The sequence below is a fragment of the Eschrichtius robustus genome, chromosome 3, assembly GCF_028021215.1.
Source record: "Eschrichtius robustus isolate mEscRob2 chromosome 3, mEscRob2.pri, whole genome shotgun sequence".
NCBI classification, from domain to species: domain Eukaryota; kingdom Metazoa; phylum Chordata; class Mammalia; order Artiodactyla; family Eschrichtiidae; genus Eschrichtius; species Eschrichtius robustus.
Genome location: NC_090826.1, coordinates 58,404,334 through 58,421,538, shown reverse-complemented (window position 1 = coordinate 58,421,538; position 17,205 = coordinate 58,404,334). Strand labels below are relative to the sequence as shown.

General features: G+C 40.7%; 1 protein-coding gene across 3 annotated transcripts in view; it reads right to left on the bottom strand.

The window, feature by feature from the left end:
* IL12RB2 (interleukin 12 receptor subunit beta 2) overlaps positions 1–17,205 on the bottom strand; it is a 67,557-nt gene that overhangs the window by 5,617 nt on the left and 44,735 nt on the right. Inside the window, exons 9-13 of one of the 3 annotated variants that reach the window (XM_068538007.1) lie at positions 14,275–14,475; positions 9,095–9,193; positions 8,846–9,004; positions 4,683–4,820; positions 1,814–1,904 (exon numbers count right to left, since the gene is read on the bottom strand). In XM_068538007.1, coding sequence (XP_068394108.1) covers positions 1,814–1,904; positions 4,683–4,820; positions 8,846–9,004; positions 9,095–9,193; positions 14,275–14,475 — 688 coding nt within the window. The remainder of the gene's footprint in view (positions 1–1,813; positions 1,905–4,682; positions 4,821–8,845; positions 9,005–9,094; positions 9,194–14,274; positions 14,476–17,205) is intronic. The other 2 variants (XM_068538009.1, XM_068538008.1) reach the window with 2 other exon arrangements.

Here is a 17,205-nt window from a genome sequence, read left to right as displayed (position 1 = left end):
TTGAAAATATTTTAAAATGATTTATGATGTGGAAGAAAAAATCCTAAAAATGTTTCTCATATGCATATGACTTAACTATTTTGACTGTTTTTAAAAAAAAAATTCAAGACCAATATGAAGCATTTTTAAAGATTTGGCTTTAACACACTTTGTTTAATAAGGAACGTAAGCTTCTGGGACGTGTTCAACCCTTTGAAACAAGAGATGAGGCCATGTGACTAGGTTTTTTCCAAAGAATCGTGAGCAGAGGTACCTGTGACCTAGTATAGATCATGCAGACGAGGAAAGTACCCAAGGGATGGTGGGCCAATAAAATGGAAGACAATTGGATCCCTAAATGACTGTGTGGAGCAGAGCTGCCAACCAATCTGGATGACATACCTTAGAACTATTATACGGGAGAAAAATGAGCTATTTTATTAAAGCCACTATATTTGGGGGCTCTTTTTTTTTCTTTAACAGCAGAAGCCTCCACCCTAACTGATACTATTTCCCTGAAGAGGATGCATGTGATCCTAGTTGACTCTTTGAGTTCAACTTTTTCAAAGTCTTACCTAAAGAGAGCTCTGCTTTGAAGTATCTATCACATATGGGAGAGCTTCAATAAATGGAAAACCTTTCAGACAGGTTCAATGACTAGTAGAATGACTTTGAGCTAGTTTTATTTTGACCTTTTCGCCTACATTACACAACATCTGAAGAAAACTATTGAATAACTAACTCATTTTAAAAATTCTCTTTACCAAATAATACATGTTTAAAGAAATTTTAGGAAATACAGTTAAAAAGAACTAAAAGCGCTATGATTCTATCCGCTGTTATAACCACCATTAATATTTTAGTGTATGTCCTTGGAGCAGAGAGTATTAACTGCCATCCAATACCCATTTTCCCCTCTTTCTTAGAAAGGGGACCCTGATTTACTGGGACAACAATGAGCCCAGCTAAAGGGCCACAGTTTTAAGCCTCCCTTGCCTCACCAAATTCTGGCCAATGAGAGGTAACCTAAAGTGCCATGTGTGACTTCTTCATGTGTCTTGAAAAGGTGGGTGTGGGCACCTCCCTTCTTCCTGTAGTTGTAGAATGCAGGCATGATGGCCATAGTTCCTGCAGCCGTTGGACCATCAGGTGAACTTGATGATGAAAGCCAGTGTCGGGATAGTGAAGCAGAAAAAGAAGGAGCCTAGGTCTCTGACGACTGCGGAGCTCCTACACCAGCCGTTACCTGAGTTTACTTACTTTACCTGGGTGAGAAACTTAGCTCACTTGTCATATTATTTTTATGTTACATACAACCAAATTTAATGCTAACTAATATATCTTGCGTGTCTGTGTGCAAGTGTGTATGCACTATTTTTAAAAAATGAAAGTACATGTTTTGCAACCTGCTTTTTAAAATGCAATATAGCAAATATTCATATCATTTAATTTTCTTCTACATCTTTAATGAATGCATAGTATGCTGTATAGCATGAAATATACTGTGATTTATTTAACCAATCCCATATCGCTAGGCATTTAGGTTGCTTCAAATTGTTTTCCTTCTATGAATGATACTTCAGTGAACATAGTTGCCACTAAATATCTGTATATACCTATGATATACTTAGAATAAATCTAGTTGGGAATTGCTAGGTGAGATGTTTAATATTTTTACAAATTAAACATATACTGTCACCCCAAAAAGGTGAATATATTTAGTGTGCTACCAGCGATGTAGGAGAGTATCCATTTGTTTGACCCACAGCAGCAACAGCTATTATATGAAAAAAAAAAAAAAATTTACCAAAGTTGGCAGGTGTAATGAACTTACTTTTGCCGGAAGCAACGCACTGAGAGAACGCCCACCATGATGACACCCATGCAAATGCTTGGTGCCACATAGGTGCTCCAATTGGCTTTACCTGAAACAAAAAGTTAGCAAACCCTGTGACTGAGTTATCGTCAATGAACATTTCTAAATACTGACTGTTGTGTGAACCCGCTGGGCTTTACCCACAGCTCCTGGGTAGCTGGACTCAGGAACAAGGCCAACTCTCTTTTGCCCATTCAGGAAGGAAGAAAGGGCCCAAAGGGGCCAATACTATGGTTCCAAGGAAGGAGCTCCAGCCCTACAAGAACTTCTTCCTCTAACAGGTGCAGAAAGAAAGGGAGTGTGGTATACAAAGCACTGGTTGTGAACTGGGAGCCCTGGATTCTAGTCCTAACGCTGCCGCTGACTGATGTGTGGACCTCAGATTCTTGATCTATAAAAGGTGAACGATGACATCTACCTTGCAGGTTGTTGTGAACATTAGAGATGGTGTATTTAAAGGGCACAGCCATGTATCTGAACAGAGGAGGCCTCAAGAAATGGTAGCTATTAATTTTACCAAACCATTGGATAAGCCCTCTGTCTACCTAGGGTCTTTGAAATTGTTCTGATTCCTTCCTATAAACATGTAAATATTTCACTATGTGTTGGAATTTTTCATTAATTCATCCAACATTTATTGAGTGTAAACCATGTAACAGGCCAGGTTAGGTGCTGTAATACACAGATGAATGGGACATGGGCTCTGAAGATAGTCCAGGAGACATGTGTAAACATGTAAACAGTAAACCATGATGCCACGGGATACATATAAAAACAGCATGTACAACAAGGCAGTGTCACAGAGAACAGCATGGGAAATGGCTTCATGAGCAGCTCAGGAAGGTTTCCCAAAAGGCAAGATGTCAAAAGTTTAGAGTCGGATGGCTAGGAGTTGGCTAAGTGGACAAGTTAGGGAAGTGCAGACTAGACAGACAGCAAGCACGGAAGGAGGAAAGAGCGAGTGCTTCAGCAACCACAAATAGTCTGCTCTTGCTTTCCAGTACGAATGATGAGTGTGCGGCAGACGACAAAGCTAGATGGATGAACAGGACCAGGTCGTGCAGGGCTTGGTAACAAAGCAGTTTAAGTTCTAGCTTGAAAGCCCGTGGGGAACCACTGATGGGTTGCAACAGGAGGTAGAATGTCAGCAACAGGGATCTTGTAGAAAGATTCTTCTTCTGATAGAGTGAAGAACAGGGTGGGAGGGAGGGTGACCAGGGGCCACTAGCAGCCAGAGACCTGCTAGCCCCTGTGAGAGGGGCTTTTCCCAGGGCTGAACAGGGGAGTTAATGCAGGAAACCTTGTTACCACCCCACACAATCGGCACAATCTGACATTTTTTTTTAGCATCTGCCTTTCTTTCTGGGCAGATGGGACAAGTCTGGAGTAGAAAGATGCTGAGTCCTTAGTCCAATTAATTGCTCACAAGTTAACTTTCATGGGAGTGCTTGAGAAGAGGGCTTGTCACTTTTCCCAGTGGAGGAGTATCTGGCATAGAACAACAAAGTCCTGAATGATTAACTTGATACTCCATGTCACAAAGCAAGAACGGCTTGTTTTATGCTTAGAGCAGATGCAAACGGGCGCTGCCAGAGAGAACAGCATAATTTAGCCAGTGGAGAGAAACCCATGTTAGCTGGGTCACTTCTTCACATACTCAAACTTAACTGAAGAAACTCAAATCTGTGTCTGATTTGTAGTTCTGCCACTTGCCACCTCTAAGACCTTGGGTAATCTTTTTGTACCTCACACCTGTAAAAAGGCATCATAATCTCTCATTCTTTTATTCATTTCATATTGAGTGCCTGGTAGTATGGCCAGGTACAGGCGTGTAAAGCATGCACATTACATGCTGGTCAGGTTGTGGTCAGGATTAAACAAGTAAACGTATGTGTTACATGTGTTGAACTGTGTCCTCCCACCCCCAAAATTCACATATTGAAGTTCTAACTTTCAGTACCTCAGAAAGTGACCTTATTTGTAAATAGGGTCATTGCAGAGGTAATTAGTTAAGACAGGTCAGGCTGGGGTAGGGTGGCCCCTAGTCTGATATGACTGGTATCCTTGTAAAAAGGGGAATTTTGAACAAAGAGAAACACACAAGGAAAACTCTAAGTGAGATGAAGGTAGAGATCTCAAAACCAAGGAATGCCAAAGATTGCCCCCAGTCGCGAGGTGAGAGGCGTGGAACAGATTCTCTCACAGCCCTTGGAAGAAGCCAACTCTGTTGACACCTTGATCTCAGACTTCCAGCCTCCAGAACTGTGAGGAAATGAATTTCTGTTGTTTAAGCCACTCAGTTTGTGGTACTTTGTTACAAGAGCCCCAGCAAACTAATACAGTATTCAAAGAGCTTAACACAATGCCTGGCACATAACTATCTGATATGCAGTAGCTGTATTATTTTTGGGATTATTCTCATCATTCATTGAACAGATATTTATTTAACAAGTACTATGTGCTGGGTGCCGTTCTAGACCTTGATGTAGAGATTAAACAGATACTAGTCCCTGCCTATTGGATTCAGAGTTTTGAATAGGGGTCAAGTATAGCGCATTATGAAGGAAATATGGATGTGCATTTGGGAAGGCTTTCTGGAGGGGGCAACATTTTTGCTGAGTTTAGAAAAACGAGTAGACACTGTCTCCAAGCAGACAATGTAATGGTAGGGCACTCTGGTTAGAGGAAATAGCAAGTGCAAAGGTATAGCAGCAAGAAAGTAATTAGTGAATTACAGAAAATCTGATAATCTCCATATCAAGTAGTGGGAGTATACTCCTATATAGGAATTCACAGTGGACTTGCCCTCTCTAAGGGTGGTTCTTACCTTGCAGACAGAATTCTCTTTCATTTCCTTGGGGGCTTTCACCAGCAGCTGTCAGAGCTGTCATCCATAGAATGTATGTCACTCTGGGCCGCAGGCTGTCTATGGGATGTGAATTTGGGGAGACCCTATAGGGAATTTCTGAAAGGAAGATAAATATAAAGGTTAAGGCACAAATTAAAGGAAATATCTGAATGTGGGCTCTTACTCATTTTTATTTGTTAATGCTTCATTTAATTTGAAAGAGAAAAGCACATTGCTGTTTTAAAGTAGTCCTAATTCATTAATACTTAATACTTTAAAAGGCCCTAGGCACTGTCATTTATGAAGGCACCACTTCACAGCATTATCAGAAGAATTACATTTTTTTCTGTGGTAAAATCTTTTCAAAGAATTTTTATTATTTTGCTTTTGAAACTATTTAGCTGTAGTAACTTCTTTTATTTCCTACGACTATAATGTTTCTGACATTTATCAGGTATATTTGAGAACTCCTGGGGAGGAAATTAAATGTACAAATTGTTTTCAATGGAATTTTTAAGAAAGCTAAGTTTAGCAATTAATGAAATAGACATTTAATAACATTTATTAATTCTGACTTCCTTTTTTATTTTTTGGTAAGTTCTGGGTACTGGTCTTAGTGGGTTTGATCACTGATCTGCTTCAATTTGACATAAAATCTAAAAAATGAGAGCAATGGTACTTAGATTTATTTTGGTAGTTTAAGGCTAGACTGTCAGTTCTTTATGCTTTTAACACCCCTGCAGGTTCTCAGCAGGTAAGATTTTGGTTTTTGAGCAATGTGTTTATGCTGTTTTTTTCCTCCAAGAGATATGAATATCGGTAGCCTTTAGTAAATAGGCAGTCTCCTCCTCCAGGGATCTGCTGGGTGTGACCTCTCAAAAACTGAGGGGGGCTGTAAAATTGAGGCAAGAACTTCTACAGGTGTAGCCTACTGGTTTGCTCAGCAGACTTGTGTGTGTGCTGGTGATCAAAGTGGAAACTAGAACTCAGCACTTTGTGCCTCAACATTATTTACTGTCTCACAAACCCCAGGGCAAGTCAGATTTTGACCCTGTTTGCTGAATTTATTTCAACAGTCACACATATTTATTGAGTGTCTGCCCTGGACAAGGCACCAAGGCACAGAATCTGCCTCAAAGAGTTCACCATCTAGTAGGGAAAACAGACCCCTTACACTCACTCACCCCTACTTACTATGTGTGACCAGCAAGATGGAACCCTGTATTATTGCATCCACTCCACCCAAAGGAGCTGAGGCCTGAGCAGATCATTTAACAGCTGTGACTATCAGAGCAATTTCTATATTTTACATCCTTTTGAGAAAAAGTACCATGTGGAAAATTCCCAAGCCTACTTTAACCTGATGAAATTGCTTGCACAGACTTCAGCTATATGATTACACTAAAATGTCTCTTATTCCCAAGGCAGGGGACTAAAAAAATAATTTGGGAGAGACTTTCTGCTCATCTTGCTGCAGCAAAGCATAGGCGAGCATCAGGGAGTCAGTTGTCCAACTGTATTAGGGCATCCTTAACTCCAGGAGTGAATGAGCCGTTGGAACACAAGGGAAGGAGTTTGAATGATTTGCTGGGCCAAAAAAGTTTACACGCAAACACAGATACATGCACATGTGTATATTTGAAGAATAAAAATAGAAACTATGGAGGAAGCCAAGAGGAGGGTGATAGTGTCAGAAGTTTGGTTGACAAATAGGTTGAGTTGAGTAAAGGAAGAAAGAAGTCATGCAGGAAATACTGGTTCTGCTGCCTTGTCTGGGCTGTGATCTCCGGCAGAGATAAAGGAGGCCATTCAGTTCTTGGATCTGAAACTTTAGGTTTAAGGTGGTTAAATGACAAAGGCACCAGTTTAGGGAGATGTGATGGTTGCCAATCATCTGAAAGGTCACCAGTAAGAAGGTCAAGTGGTACCAGGCAAAACAGCTGCATGGCTCCTGGAAATCAGCTTTTATCTAAACACCTGCATTGGTTTGACAAAGCCCAGGGCAGTATTCACCCATTTGTTATTCAAAAAATACTATTTTTATTAAGCACCTACTGGGTGCTTGGCTGTATTATAGGTAAGGGGGAGACAGTGGTGAGCTAACTGCCATGGCTTCTGCCCTCATGTTGGCAAAAACACCCAAGTGATTAAGTAGAATGTGTGTGCCCGTAGAGCAGTGCACATGGCGGTATCAACAAACTTCCAGAGGAGTGGCTGTGTACCCAAATCACCTGGGGAATGCAGATGCCCCGCCCCAGGGCTACCCTGCTCTCCTGCCCAGGCAGGCGAAGTGTTCCTACTGCACCCTGCTTGTGCTGTTAGGGGCCGTGACAGAAGACGCCTCGGAACTCCATCCTCCTTTTGCTGATGTGGAGCTTTCTTTTTCTGCTTTCTTTTTCCCTCCTCCTCAACCTACTGCCCTCTACCACTCTCTAGAAATGGCACTTGTAGATTTGCCAATGATTTCTGGTTGCCAAATGCAATAGGTAGGTGTCAGTCCTTGATTACAGCACTTACATATCACTTTTGTGTACTTTTCCATCTCCCTGGGTGCACTGTGAGCTCTCTGAAGATAGGGAACAGGTCTTTGTTCATCTATAAGTGCTAAAAGGGAAACCATCTAAGCTGGTACAAAACAGGGCTTTGAATCTGCACCTGCTCCCCTTTAAACTTATTTTAAAATACCCTTACACAGACTTTAGATTCATCAGATTTGGTGCAAAAAAGGTAGGTAATTTCTTCAACATCTACAAGAGCAGATTTAAGAATCATCTAACCATGCTGATCTTGTTGTAAATAAGCATCTTGGTTTAAATTCTGTCAAAATGAAAAATTGGGGGGCAGCAAATTTCATATGAAGTATTCCAAATGGCTCATGACGAGATCAATTGATTCATCACCTTTGGGGGTGCATTTCAGAACTGACTTACCCCGACAGTGGGGAGCAGTTCTGTTCAGTGATCCGCTGTATTTAACAATGGTGGATTATTAAGCTGATTATTGTAAGATCTTATAGTGGAATACTATAAAGCTGTTAAAAAAAAGAAAGAGACAAGTCCACATGGATTGATGTGGAAAGATCTCAGTATGTATTATTGAGAGGCAAAAGTAAGGTGCAGATCAGAATATAGATGGCTATCCCAAATATATGCTAGTGTATGCATTAAGTTTTTTTCTGGACGAACACACGAAGAACTGCTAACAGCCTAAGTATGGAGGAAGGGATAATTTCCACTTTATATCTTTTTGAACTATTTGAATGCTTTTACTATATACAAGTATTATTTATATAATAAGAAATTAATTAGCTTTAAAAGTCATAACTTTTAGAAAAGCAGTACTGCAGATCTAAGGTCAAGAGAGAGGACCAATTCCTCAAGTTTCCCAGGTAAAAATCACTCTGCAGGCAGCTCTCTGACACCTACATCTCAGGCTGGCTTTGTTACATTCTTCTTGGACCTAATAGTTCTCATGAAGGAATAAAATGGTTGCTTATTTATGATAAATGCTCCTGAAAGAAAGCCAGCTGCCTATGAAATACTAAAGGGAAGCTCAAGCCAGGAAAAACAAAACAAAACTGAGTAAATCAAAGATTAGAACATTAAATCTGGCAAGTGACTTGGAACTGCTCGGTGAACGAGTGATGAAATCATTTGAGATAATGCTCTAGCCAGAATTTAATTGCTTTAGTCTTACAGCATAATCACGGGTCATAAGGAGTTACTTAAATTGTATTTTATCCATTTAAGGAGAAAATAATATGCTATGATGGTATTTGCAAATGTGGGGATTCGAAGATTCTCCAAATGCATTTCCTGCAAGCCTCAAGGGTCTATATAATAGTATCAAAGTACGCTTATTGCTTTTTGAAATGCTATCTCCCCATATGAGTAAGCTCCTTGAGAGCCTCGTCCATTAACTTCATTTCTTCAATTTGCTTGGCACGTAACACATATTCAGTAACTTTGTGTGTGTGAGTGTGTGTGTGTGTTTAGATGTCTATTTTCCTTCATGCAATTAATTTCACATATATTTATGGAGCACCTACTAAGTGCCAGGTATGGTGCTAGCACTTGCACACACTTGTGTTTTCCCAACATCTAAACAAGAAAGACCCTGCTGCCTTTGTTTCTCACACATACCGCAAAGCTGAGGCTGGGAATCGGAGTCCCGTTCCTTCCAATATATCCTGTAATGGAGGATGCAGCCCATTTGCTCCTGGGCTGGAATCTCGTTCCATGAAATTAAAATGCTCCCCTTTTCCTCTGAGATGGCATTAATGTGGGGGCCACTCAATGGTGCTGTGAAGTAGAACACAGGAGGCTTTTGTCACCCTCCAAATCCAGACCATTAAACTACAGCAAAATTGGGCAAAAGGTCCCAAGACTCACCTTTGTGCTTAGAGTTACCCCGGATGGAGTTGCATCCTCCCTGGTCCCCTGAAAGTGCATGCACGTGGATTTCATAACAGATGTAGGGTTTTATGTTTTCTGCAAGACATAAAGACAGACGCTATTCCAGGTGAAACAAGGATTTAAAGAACACCACACAGACAGCTTTTGAAACGAAACTCACCTTCAAGGAGAAACTTTGACTTTTACAAATAAATTATTTGCTGTTTACAGAAAAGTAAGCGTGGTGTTTTGCAGGCATAGCACCTGAACGGCTCTTCTAATTCCCTAGATGCTTATTAGGCTCTGACAGGGCAGCATGGGATGACACATTCAGGCGTGACTAATCAAGGCGCGCTCAGTGCAATCTACCCCCTTGTTCCCCCCCTTCCCCCCCTCCTCGCGCCATGTTCCACTCAGATCTCAGTTGCTTCACAGCTTGGAAGATTAGGAAGATACCTGGGAATGTTAATACTCCTTCCTAGCTTTTACAGTGCCACACTTGGCAGTTTTCTGTCAGTCATGAAGTTTATTGGCAAGTCACTCTTCCCTTCCCAAACTCCCTATGTCCATGAATCTCAGATTTCTACTTCCTGTAAAGAAAAGGCCCCTCTCATAGATACTGCCCATGACATATCTTTAAACTCCCAATCAAAGTTTAAAGGAAAAAGACTATTTCTGTTAGGTACCTAACTGTACCTAACAGTCTCATGTGGTCAGGGTAAGGACTCTCTCCCATATTGTTCAATGCCCTGCCATAGGTAGGTCTGGTCCCCTACACTGACAATTGATTAGGGTTTAACATTTTCTTTTTTGGGAAGAAGAATTTTACATCACAAAATAATTTACTAGTGTGTGTGTTAGATAAAAATCCATTGTCCCTTAAATATTCCAGCAAGTAGGTAGTACATGAAGCTCAGACGTGCAACCAGTACTGTCAGAAGGGACCATGAGGAAATCAAAACTCATGCCATGGGTGAGTTCCAACTCGTATTCATGAACCAAGTGAAATGGAGCAAGGCTGCAATCAGCTTAGTCCTGTAATCCAAAGATGCTTTGTGGGTAGCCTCCAGACCCAGAAGCTCAAAGGGCAACACGGAATATATAGAATCATTTCATTTGGGAGGGGCTGGTTCCTGGCTGCTCTGTCGCTAGTTCTGGAAGGGACCCACCAACCACCGTGCCATGTGGGAGCTCCAGATGAGCTCATTAGGCAAATGGTTTCATTGCATTTTGCCATGCAAAGTGTGAGTTCAGGGCAGAGGCCTTGGGGAACTGCTGCATCAGAAGCTGTGGGTTCCTTCTTATGAACAGCCTACCCTTAGTGGAGGAGGGAGGAAAATGTGGCTCCATAACTTAGCTGACATTTTCCTTTCTATGAAGAGCAGAGCCCTAGCAAGCTTGTTCCCCAGTTCTGACCTTAAGAATTCCTGTTTTACTGGCTAATTCTTACATGAACACCCCCTAATCATTGCCTGCTCCCTACCTCAAAAATTCCTTAGCCTTTGCTACTGGTGGATGAAGCCCATACTCTTAACATTTTCATTTCTTTCTACAGTCTGGCCCCAACTTCCAGGCTTATATCTTGAAACCCCCATGCATACACATATACCTGGCACCCTTGGGCAAAGGCTCTGTCTTCACATTTATAAACCACCTCTTAGGTGGTTTTTCTGCAGAAAGCTAAATTCACCTATTAAGTCTGGGAGAAGGCAAACATTAAATGATCAGCAATGAGGAGTAATCACAGAGCAAGTATGATGGGACCATACGGAAGAGGGGCCCAAGTAGCTAGGCATCAGGGAAGGTTTTCTAGGCACTGTGATGTCTACATATTTGTAAAAGGAGTGTCTCTATAAGGTCAGAACTGTTTTCAGCAAGACAAGACGGGACTGACTGTTTCTAGCCTAGACCCCACCAACTTATAATCCAGGAGGTGGACTTTACTGTCGTCTGCTCCAAAACACCCAACTCGGCCCCAGCCAGATGCTGGGAAAAGACTGGTAAGGATCTGATGACAATGAGTCATCTTACTTATTGGAGAGGGTTACGTTGAATTCACGATAAGTATGAGTTAAGTTTTAAGTGTTTATTTCCAGAACATAACCTCAACACAGACTCATAGTTGATCAAGTGTTTTCAAGTGGGAGAACAACTTGAATTAATAGTTATCTTCCCCAGTGTTATTCATTTTCTTCAAATGAATATGTCATACTTAGGAAACATTTTAGCTTCCTAAGTATGGAAAACATTCTCTCTTGTCATCTATTTTATGCATTGTGTGTAGAATATAGAATTTCTAAGAGGAAAGAACTGTAGGGACTATATAGTTGAAACTATCCGAAAGGGGTAAATCCTAATACAGTTTATAATAAGTGTTTACAATTATATAGCAGTTTAGAGTTCAGTAAATGCCTTTTCTATCCGCTGTTTCATCTGATTTGATGGGCATAACAGCCCTAAAGGAAAAATGGTTCTACTGCAACAACTCTAGGGACAGAGAACACACTGCCTTGAGGGGCAATCAACTGTCCTATTAGAGACCATCAAGTATAAGGAAAGTTCTTTCTCAAAATTGAGCTGACATCTGTCTTCTTATAATTTTTATGCAGGGGGCCTTCGTTATGCTCTCCAAAACAACAAAGGACACATACTCTTTCTTATATACATGTCGAAGCCAGTAACGGCCGTCAACCACCCCCCACTGCCCCAATCCAGAATTCTCTTCTATGGGCTAAGTGGTTTCCACATTAAAAGTTCCAGAACCCTAATGGCTTACTCACTTTCCTCTGATGTTCACTGGGTTATCCAGGCAGCACTCTTTTTAAGTACAGGGATTAAAACTGAATACAACCCACTAGAAGTCTGAGTAGCTAGACTCTAAAAGAGGCACACAGTTAAGGACTGGCTCGTGTATTATCATGCAGCGCCCTCTGTTTATTTCATTTGTGGAAGTCTTGTCTCCTTAAGCAGGGTGTGTGTATCCTTTGGTCAGGTGTAATAGTTGTCATGGTGTAATGAAAATATGGGATTTAGAGCTTGAAAACCTATTAAAATCTTAGCTCCATCACATATAATAATAATAATAATGATAGCTAAATTATTAAGCACTTAAAATGTGCTAGGTACTGTTCAAAACGTTTTCTCTTTCAGTTAGTCTTCACAGTAATCCAGTGAGGTAGGTGATACTACCCCCATTTTACAGATTAGGAAACCAAGGCACAGAGAAGTTAAGCAATTTGCCCTGGATCATACAATTTAGTAAGTGACAGAGCCAGGACTCAAACCCAGATAGTCTGGCTGCAAAACTTTTAACCTCTATGCTGAACTTATACTTTAAAAATCACATTGACATTTTTAACACATTAAATTAACACGTCCATTGCCATACAGAAGATACATTTATCAACATTTTAATTTGGGGTGATACTGCTGATTAGCGTTAATTATCTTATGATGATTTTGAATTATTATAGAACAACAGTTAGGAGAAAAATAGAAGGAGCACAATACTGTAGTTTCGGCTTCTGAATGTTCTGAATGTTTCAGCACACACACACACACATGCACACATGTACCCATGCCTTGTTCATTGAAATTCATCCTGGAAGAAGATTTTCAAGCAACTGACCATCTAACTAACCTAACTTTGATATGCAAATAATATCATTTCTCTCTGGGAAAATTAAAATAAGAAGAAATTTCTACTAATAGGTTTTTGGTAACATATTCATCGGTAAGTAAGGGAGGCCTCTGAGTACTTCAAACACAAAACAATCTTAGAAGCTGACTGTGGGGCTTCCCTGGTGGCGCAGTGGTTAAGAATCCACCTGCCAAGGCAGGGGACACGGGTTTGAGCCCTGGTCCGGGAAGATCCCACATGCCACAGAGCAACTAAGCCTGTGCACCACAACTACTGAGCCTGCGCTCTAGAGCTCGCGAGTCACAACTACTGAGCTCCAGTGCTGCAACTACTGAAGCCCACACGCCTAGAGCCCGTGCTCCACAACAAGAGAAGCCACCGCAACGTGAAGCCCGCGTACCGCAACGAAGAGTAGCCCCCGCTCACCACAACTAGAGAAAGCCGGTGTGCAGCAATGAAGACCCAACACAGCCAAAAATAAAAATAAATAAAATAAATTTTAAAAAAAAAGAAGAAGCTGACTGTGGCTAACAGACAGAGTAAGACTTCAGAGTTCGTGAATTAAGAACTTGAAAAAAAATAAACCTGAGACCTTGCTTTTTAATGTTTGCTTGGCAAATGTCAACTGCCTGCAGCGTGACTAGGACTAGATCTCTCCTCTGAGAGAAGAGGTTAAGGATTCTTTTCACTGGTGAGGAATAGCAAGCCCCATTTAGGGATTGCTGTGATGAAAGCTAAAGGGCAAGTGTCAGACTCTGATGGGAGGAAGATGTGCACCACAGCAATCATTTATAAAAATGATGAAACGAGCCTTTGGCTACCTTGTTTTCCCATTGTCCAATGTTGTTTATGCTCAGGATTGAATGGTTGACTATTTGTGAGATTTCTTTTTAGTTTAAATTCATATTGTATGATACAGAAATTTAGGATGTGCTCCAAGGGTAAAATGAAATTGTAAAAAAAAAAAAGAAAAGACATTGATTAACTTCTGTCCAATTATTTGAATATATTTTCTGACACTTTCTATCACTTGATTTTAACCACTGACAGATTCAGAATTTGAGGACTAGAGACACCAATTATCATATAGATAATTCTGGATTTGTTATCACACAAATAATAAGTAGCAGAATTGGAAATGAAAGATCTTCTGGTTTCCTCATCTGTACAATGGGTATAATAAGTCTTGCTACACATGACTGTTCTCAAAATTAAATGAACTCCCAAATTCAAGGTGTCCATCACACTGACTGGTTACTACTTAGCTCTCAGCCATACTTGTTGGGTTCATTATTCAGTCATCTTATACGGCACTGTATCAGGCACATGAGTTTTCCATAAATTCTAGAGTTTTTAGTCAATCTGTGAGTATATTCTATGGCTGCAGTGGTGCATCCTGATGGGCTCTAGGTCATCACTATCCTTCTTCTCATGCAGCTGCCTGTAACTGAAGGCATGACTCTGGGTTCCCGCCTGCAATTTCCTCAAAAAAGGTGAACTTAGAAACTCTCTAGAAGGAAGGTGAATAATTAAGTACCTGAAATCAGAGCAGACAGGTTGTAGGGGGGACTCCGCAACCAGCCTAGAGGGGGCTGCGTGCTGGCCCCCGGATGGAGTTCCCTCCATTCCACCACATACTCCTGCACAGCAGCGGCAGCTTTCCCCGGAGGTGTCCATGTCACCACGAGGTTGTCCACGCCCTCTGAGTTTGCTGAGACCTGTTGAGGAGCCAGCAACCCTTTATGGGGAAAGAGGGGGAAGGATAAAAATAAAATCACAGTGGATAAAGACATAAAAAACAACAACTCAACCCAGCAAAGTTGTAGCAAGAACCGATTTCTTGTAAAGAACTTCAGGTTCACAGATTTTGTTCATCCAGCTTCTCAGATCTTGGAGAACTGGCATCGGTGCCAGGACCCTATGTAGTGTTATTTATGAAATTATTTTCCCCTTCATCTTCCATTTCACTTCCCATTTCTGTGTCCCCAAAGGTACCTGCTCTAGTGAATATAATATGCATCCTTCTAATCCACCTCCCATATGTTTATTTACATATATATGTGTCCTTGAGAATTAGTGTTGCTTTGTGCTGGTGTGTTGCATTTTCATGAAACATGTTTGGAGTATATCTAATGCATTTCCTAACTTTTTATTTCACCCAACATTATGTTTCCAGGATACATCCATCCTGCTGCTATATGAAAATCCAGCTCATTCCTTCAGACTGCTGCCTCAACCCTGTCTTTGTCCAGTCTCCAAGTGACAAGCAGTAGCTTCCTTCCAAATTTTTGCCAACACAAACAAGGATGCAATGAACATTCTCTTGCATGTCCTCGTGTGTGCCTGTGCAAGAGTGTCTCTCTCACCCTCCTATACTGTTGATGGGAATGTAAATTGGTAAAGTCACTATGGAGAACAGTATGGAGGTTTGTTAAAAAACTAAAAATAGAGCTACCATGTGACCCAGCAATCCCACTCCTGGGCATATATCCAGAGAAAACCATGATTTGAAAGGATGCATGCACCCCGATATTCATTGCAGCACTGTTTACAATAGCCAGGACATGGAAGCAACCCAAATGTCCATTGACAGAGGAACGGATAAAGAAGATGTGGTACATATATATTAATACAATGGAATATTACTCAGCCATAAAAAGGAATGAAATAATGCCATTTGCAGCAACGTGGATGGACCTAGAGATTGTCATATAGAGGAAGTTAAGTCAGAAAGAGAAAGACAAATATCATATATCATTTATATATGGAATCTAGAAAAATGGTCCAGATGAATTTATCTGCAAGGCAGAAATTGAGTCACAGATTAGAAAACAAACTTATGGTTTGTCAAGGAGGGAAGGGAAAGGTGGGATGAACTGGGAGATTGGGATTGACATATATACACTACTATACATAAAATAGATAACTAATGAGAATCTGCTGTATAGCACAGGGAACTCTACTCAGTGCTCTGTGGTGACCTAAATGGGAAGGAAATCTAAAAAAGAGTGCATATATGTATATGTACAACTGACTCACTTTGCTGTACAGGAGAAACTAACACAATACTGTAAAGCAACAATACTCCAATTTATTAAAAAAATTCTTTTTAATATCTTTATTGGAGTATAATTGCTTTACAATGTTGCGTTAGTTTCTGTTGTACAACAAAGTGAATCAGTTATACATATACATATGTTCCCATATCTCTTCCCTCTTGCATCTCCCTCCCTCCCACCCTCCCTATCCCACCCCTCTAGGTGGTCACAAAGCACCGAGCTGATCTCCCTGTGCTATGTGGCTGCTTCCCACTAGCCATCCACTTTACATTTGGTAGTGTATAGATGCCAGTGCTACTCTCTCACTTCGTCCCACCTTCCCCTTCCCCCCATGAGTCCTCAAGTCCGTTCTCTACGTCTGTGTCTTTATTCCTGCGCTGCCACTAGGTTCATCAGTACTACTTTTTTAGATTCCATATATGTGCGTTAGCATACGGTATTTGTTTTTCTCTTTCTGACTTCACTCTGTATGACAGACTCTAGGTCCATCCACCTCACTACAAATAACTCAATTTCGTTTCTTTTTATGGCTGAGTAATATTCCATTGTATATATGTGCCACATGTTCTTTATCCATTCATCTGTTTATAGACACTTAGGTTGCTTCCATGTCCTTGTTATTGTAAATAGTGCTGCAATGACATTGTGGTCCATGACTCTTTTTGAATTACGGTTTTCTCAGGCTATATGCCCAGTAGTGGGATTGCTGGGTCATATAATAGTTCCATTTTTAGTTTTTTAAGGAACCTCCATACTGTTCTCCATAGTGGCTGTATCAATTTATATTCTCACCAACAGTGCAGGAGGGTTCCCTTTTCTCTACAACCTCTCCAGCATTTATTGTTTGTAGACTTTTTGATGATGGCCATTCTGACTGGTGTCAGGTGATACCTCATTGTGGTTTTGATTTGCATTTCTCTAATGATTAGTGATGTTGAGCATCTTTTCACGTGTTGGTTGGCATCTGTATGTCTTCTTTGGAGAAACGTCTATTTAGGTCTTCTGCCCATTTTTAGATTGGGTTGTTTGTTGTTTTGATATTGAGCTGCATGAGCTGCTTGTATATTTTGGAGATTAATCCTTTGTCAGTTGCTTTGTTTGCAGATATTTTCTCCTATTCTGAGGGTTGTCTTTTCGTCTTGTTTATGGTTTCCTTTGCTGTACAAAAGCTTTTAAGTTTCATTAGGTCCCATTTGTTTATTTTTTATTTTATTCCCATTACTCTAGGAGGTGGGTCAAAAAAGATCTTGCTGTGATTTATGTCAAAGAGTGTTCTGCCTATGTTTTCCTCTAAGAGTTTTATAGTGTCTGGCCTTACATTTAGGTCTTTAATCCATTTGGAGTTTATTTTTGTGTATGGTGTTAGGGAGTGTTCTAATTTCATTCTTTTACATGTAGCTGTCCAGGTT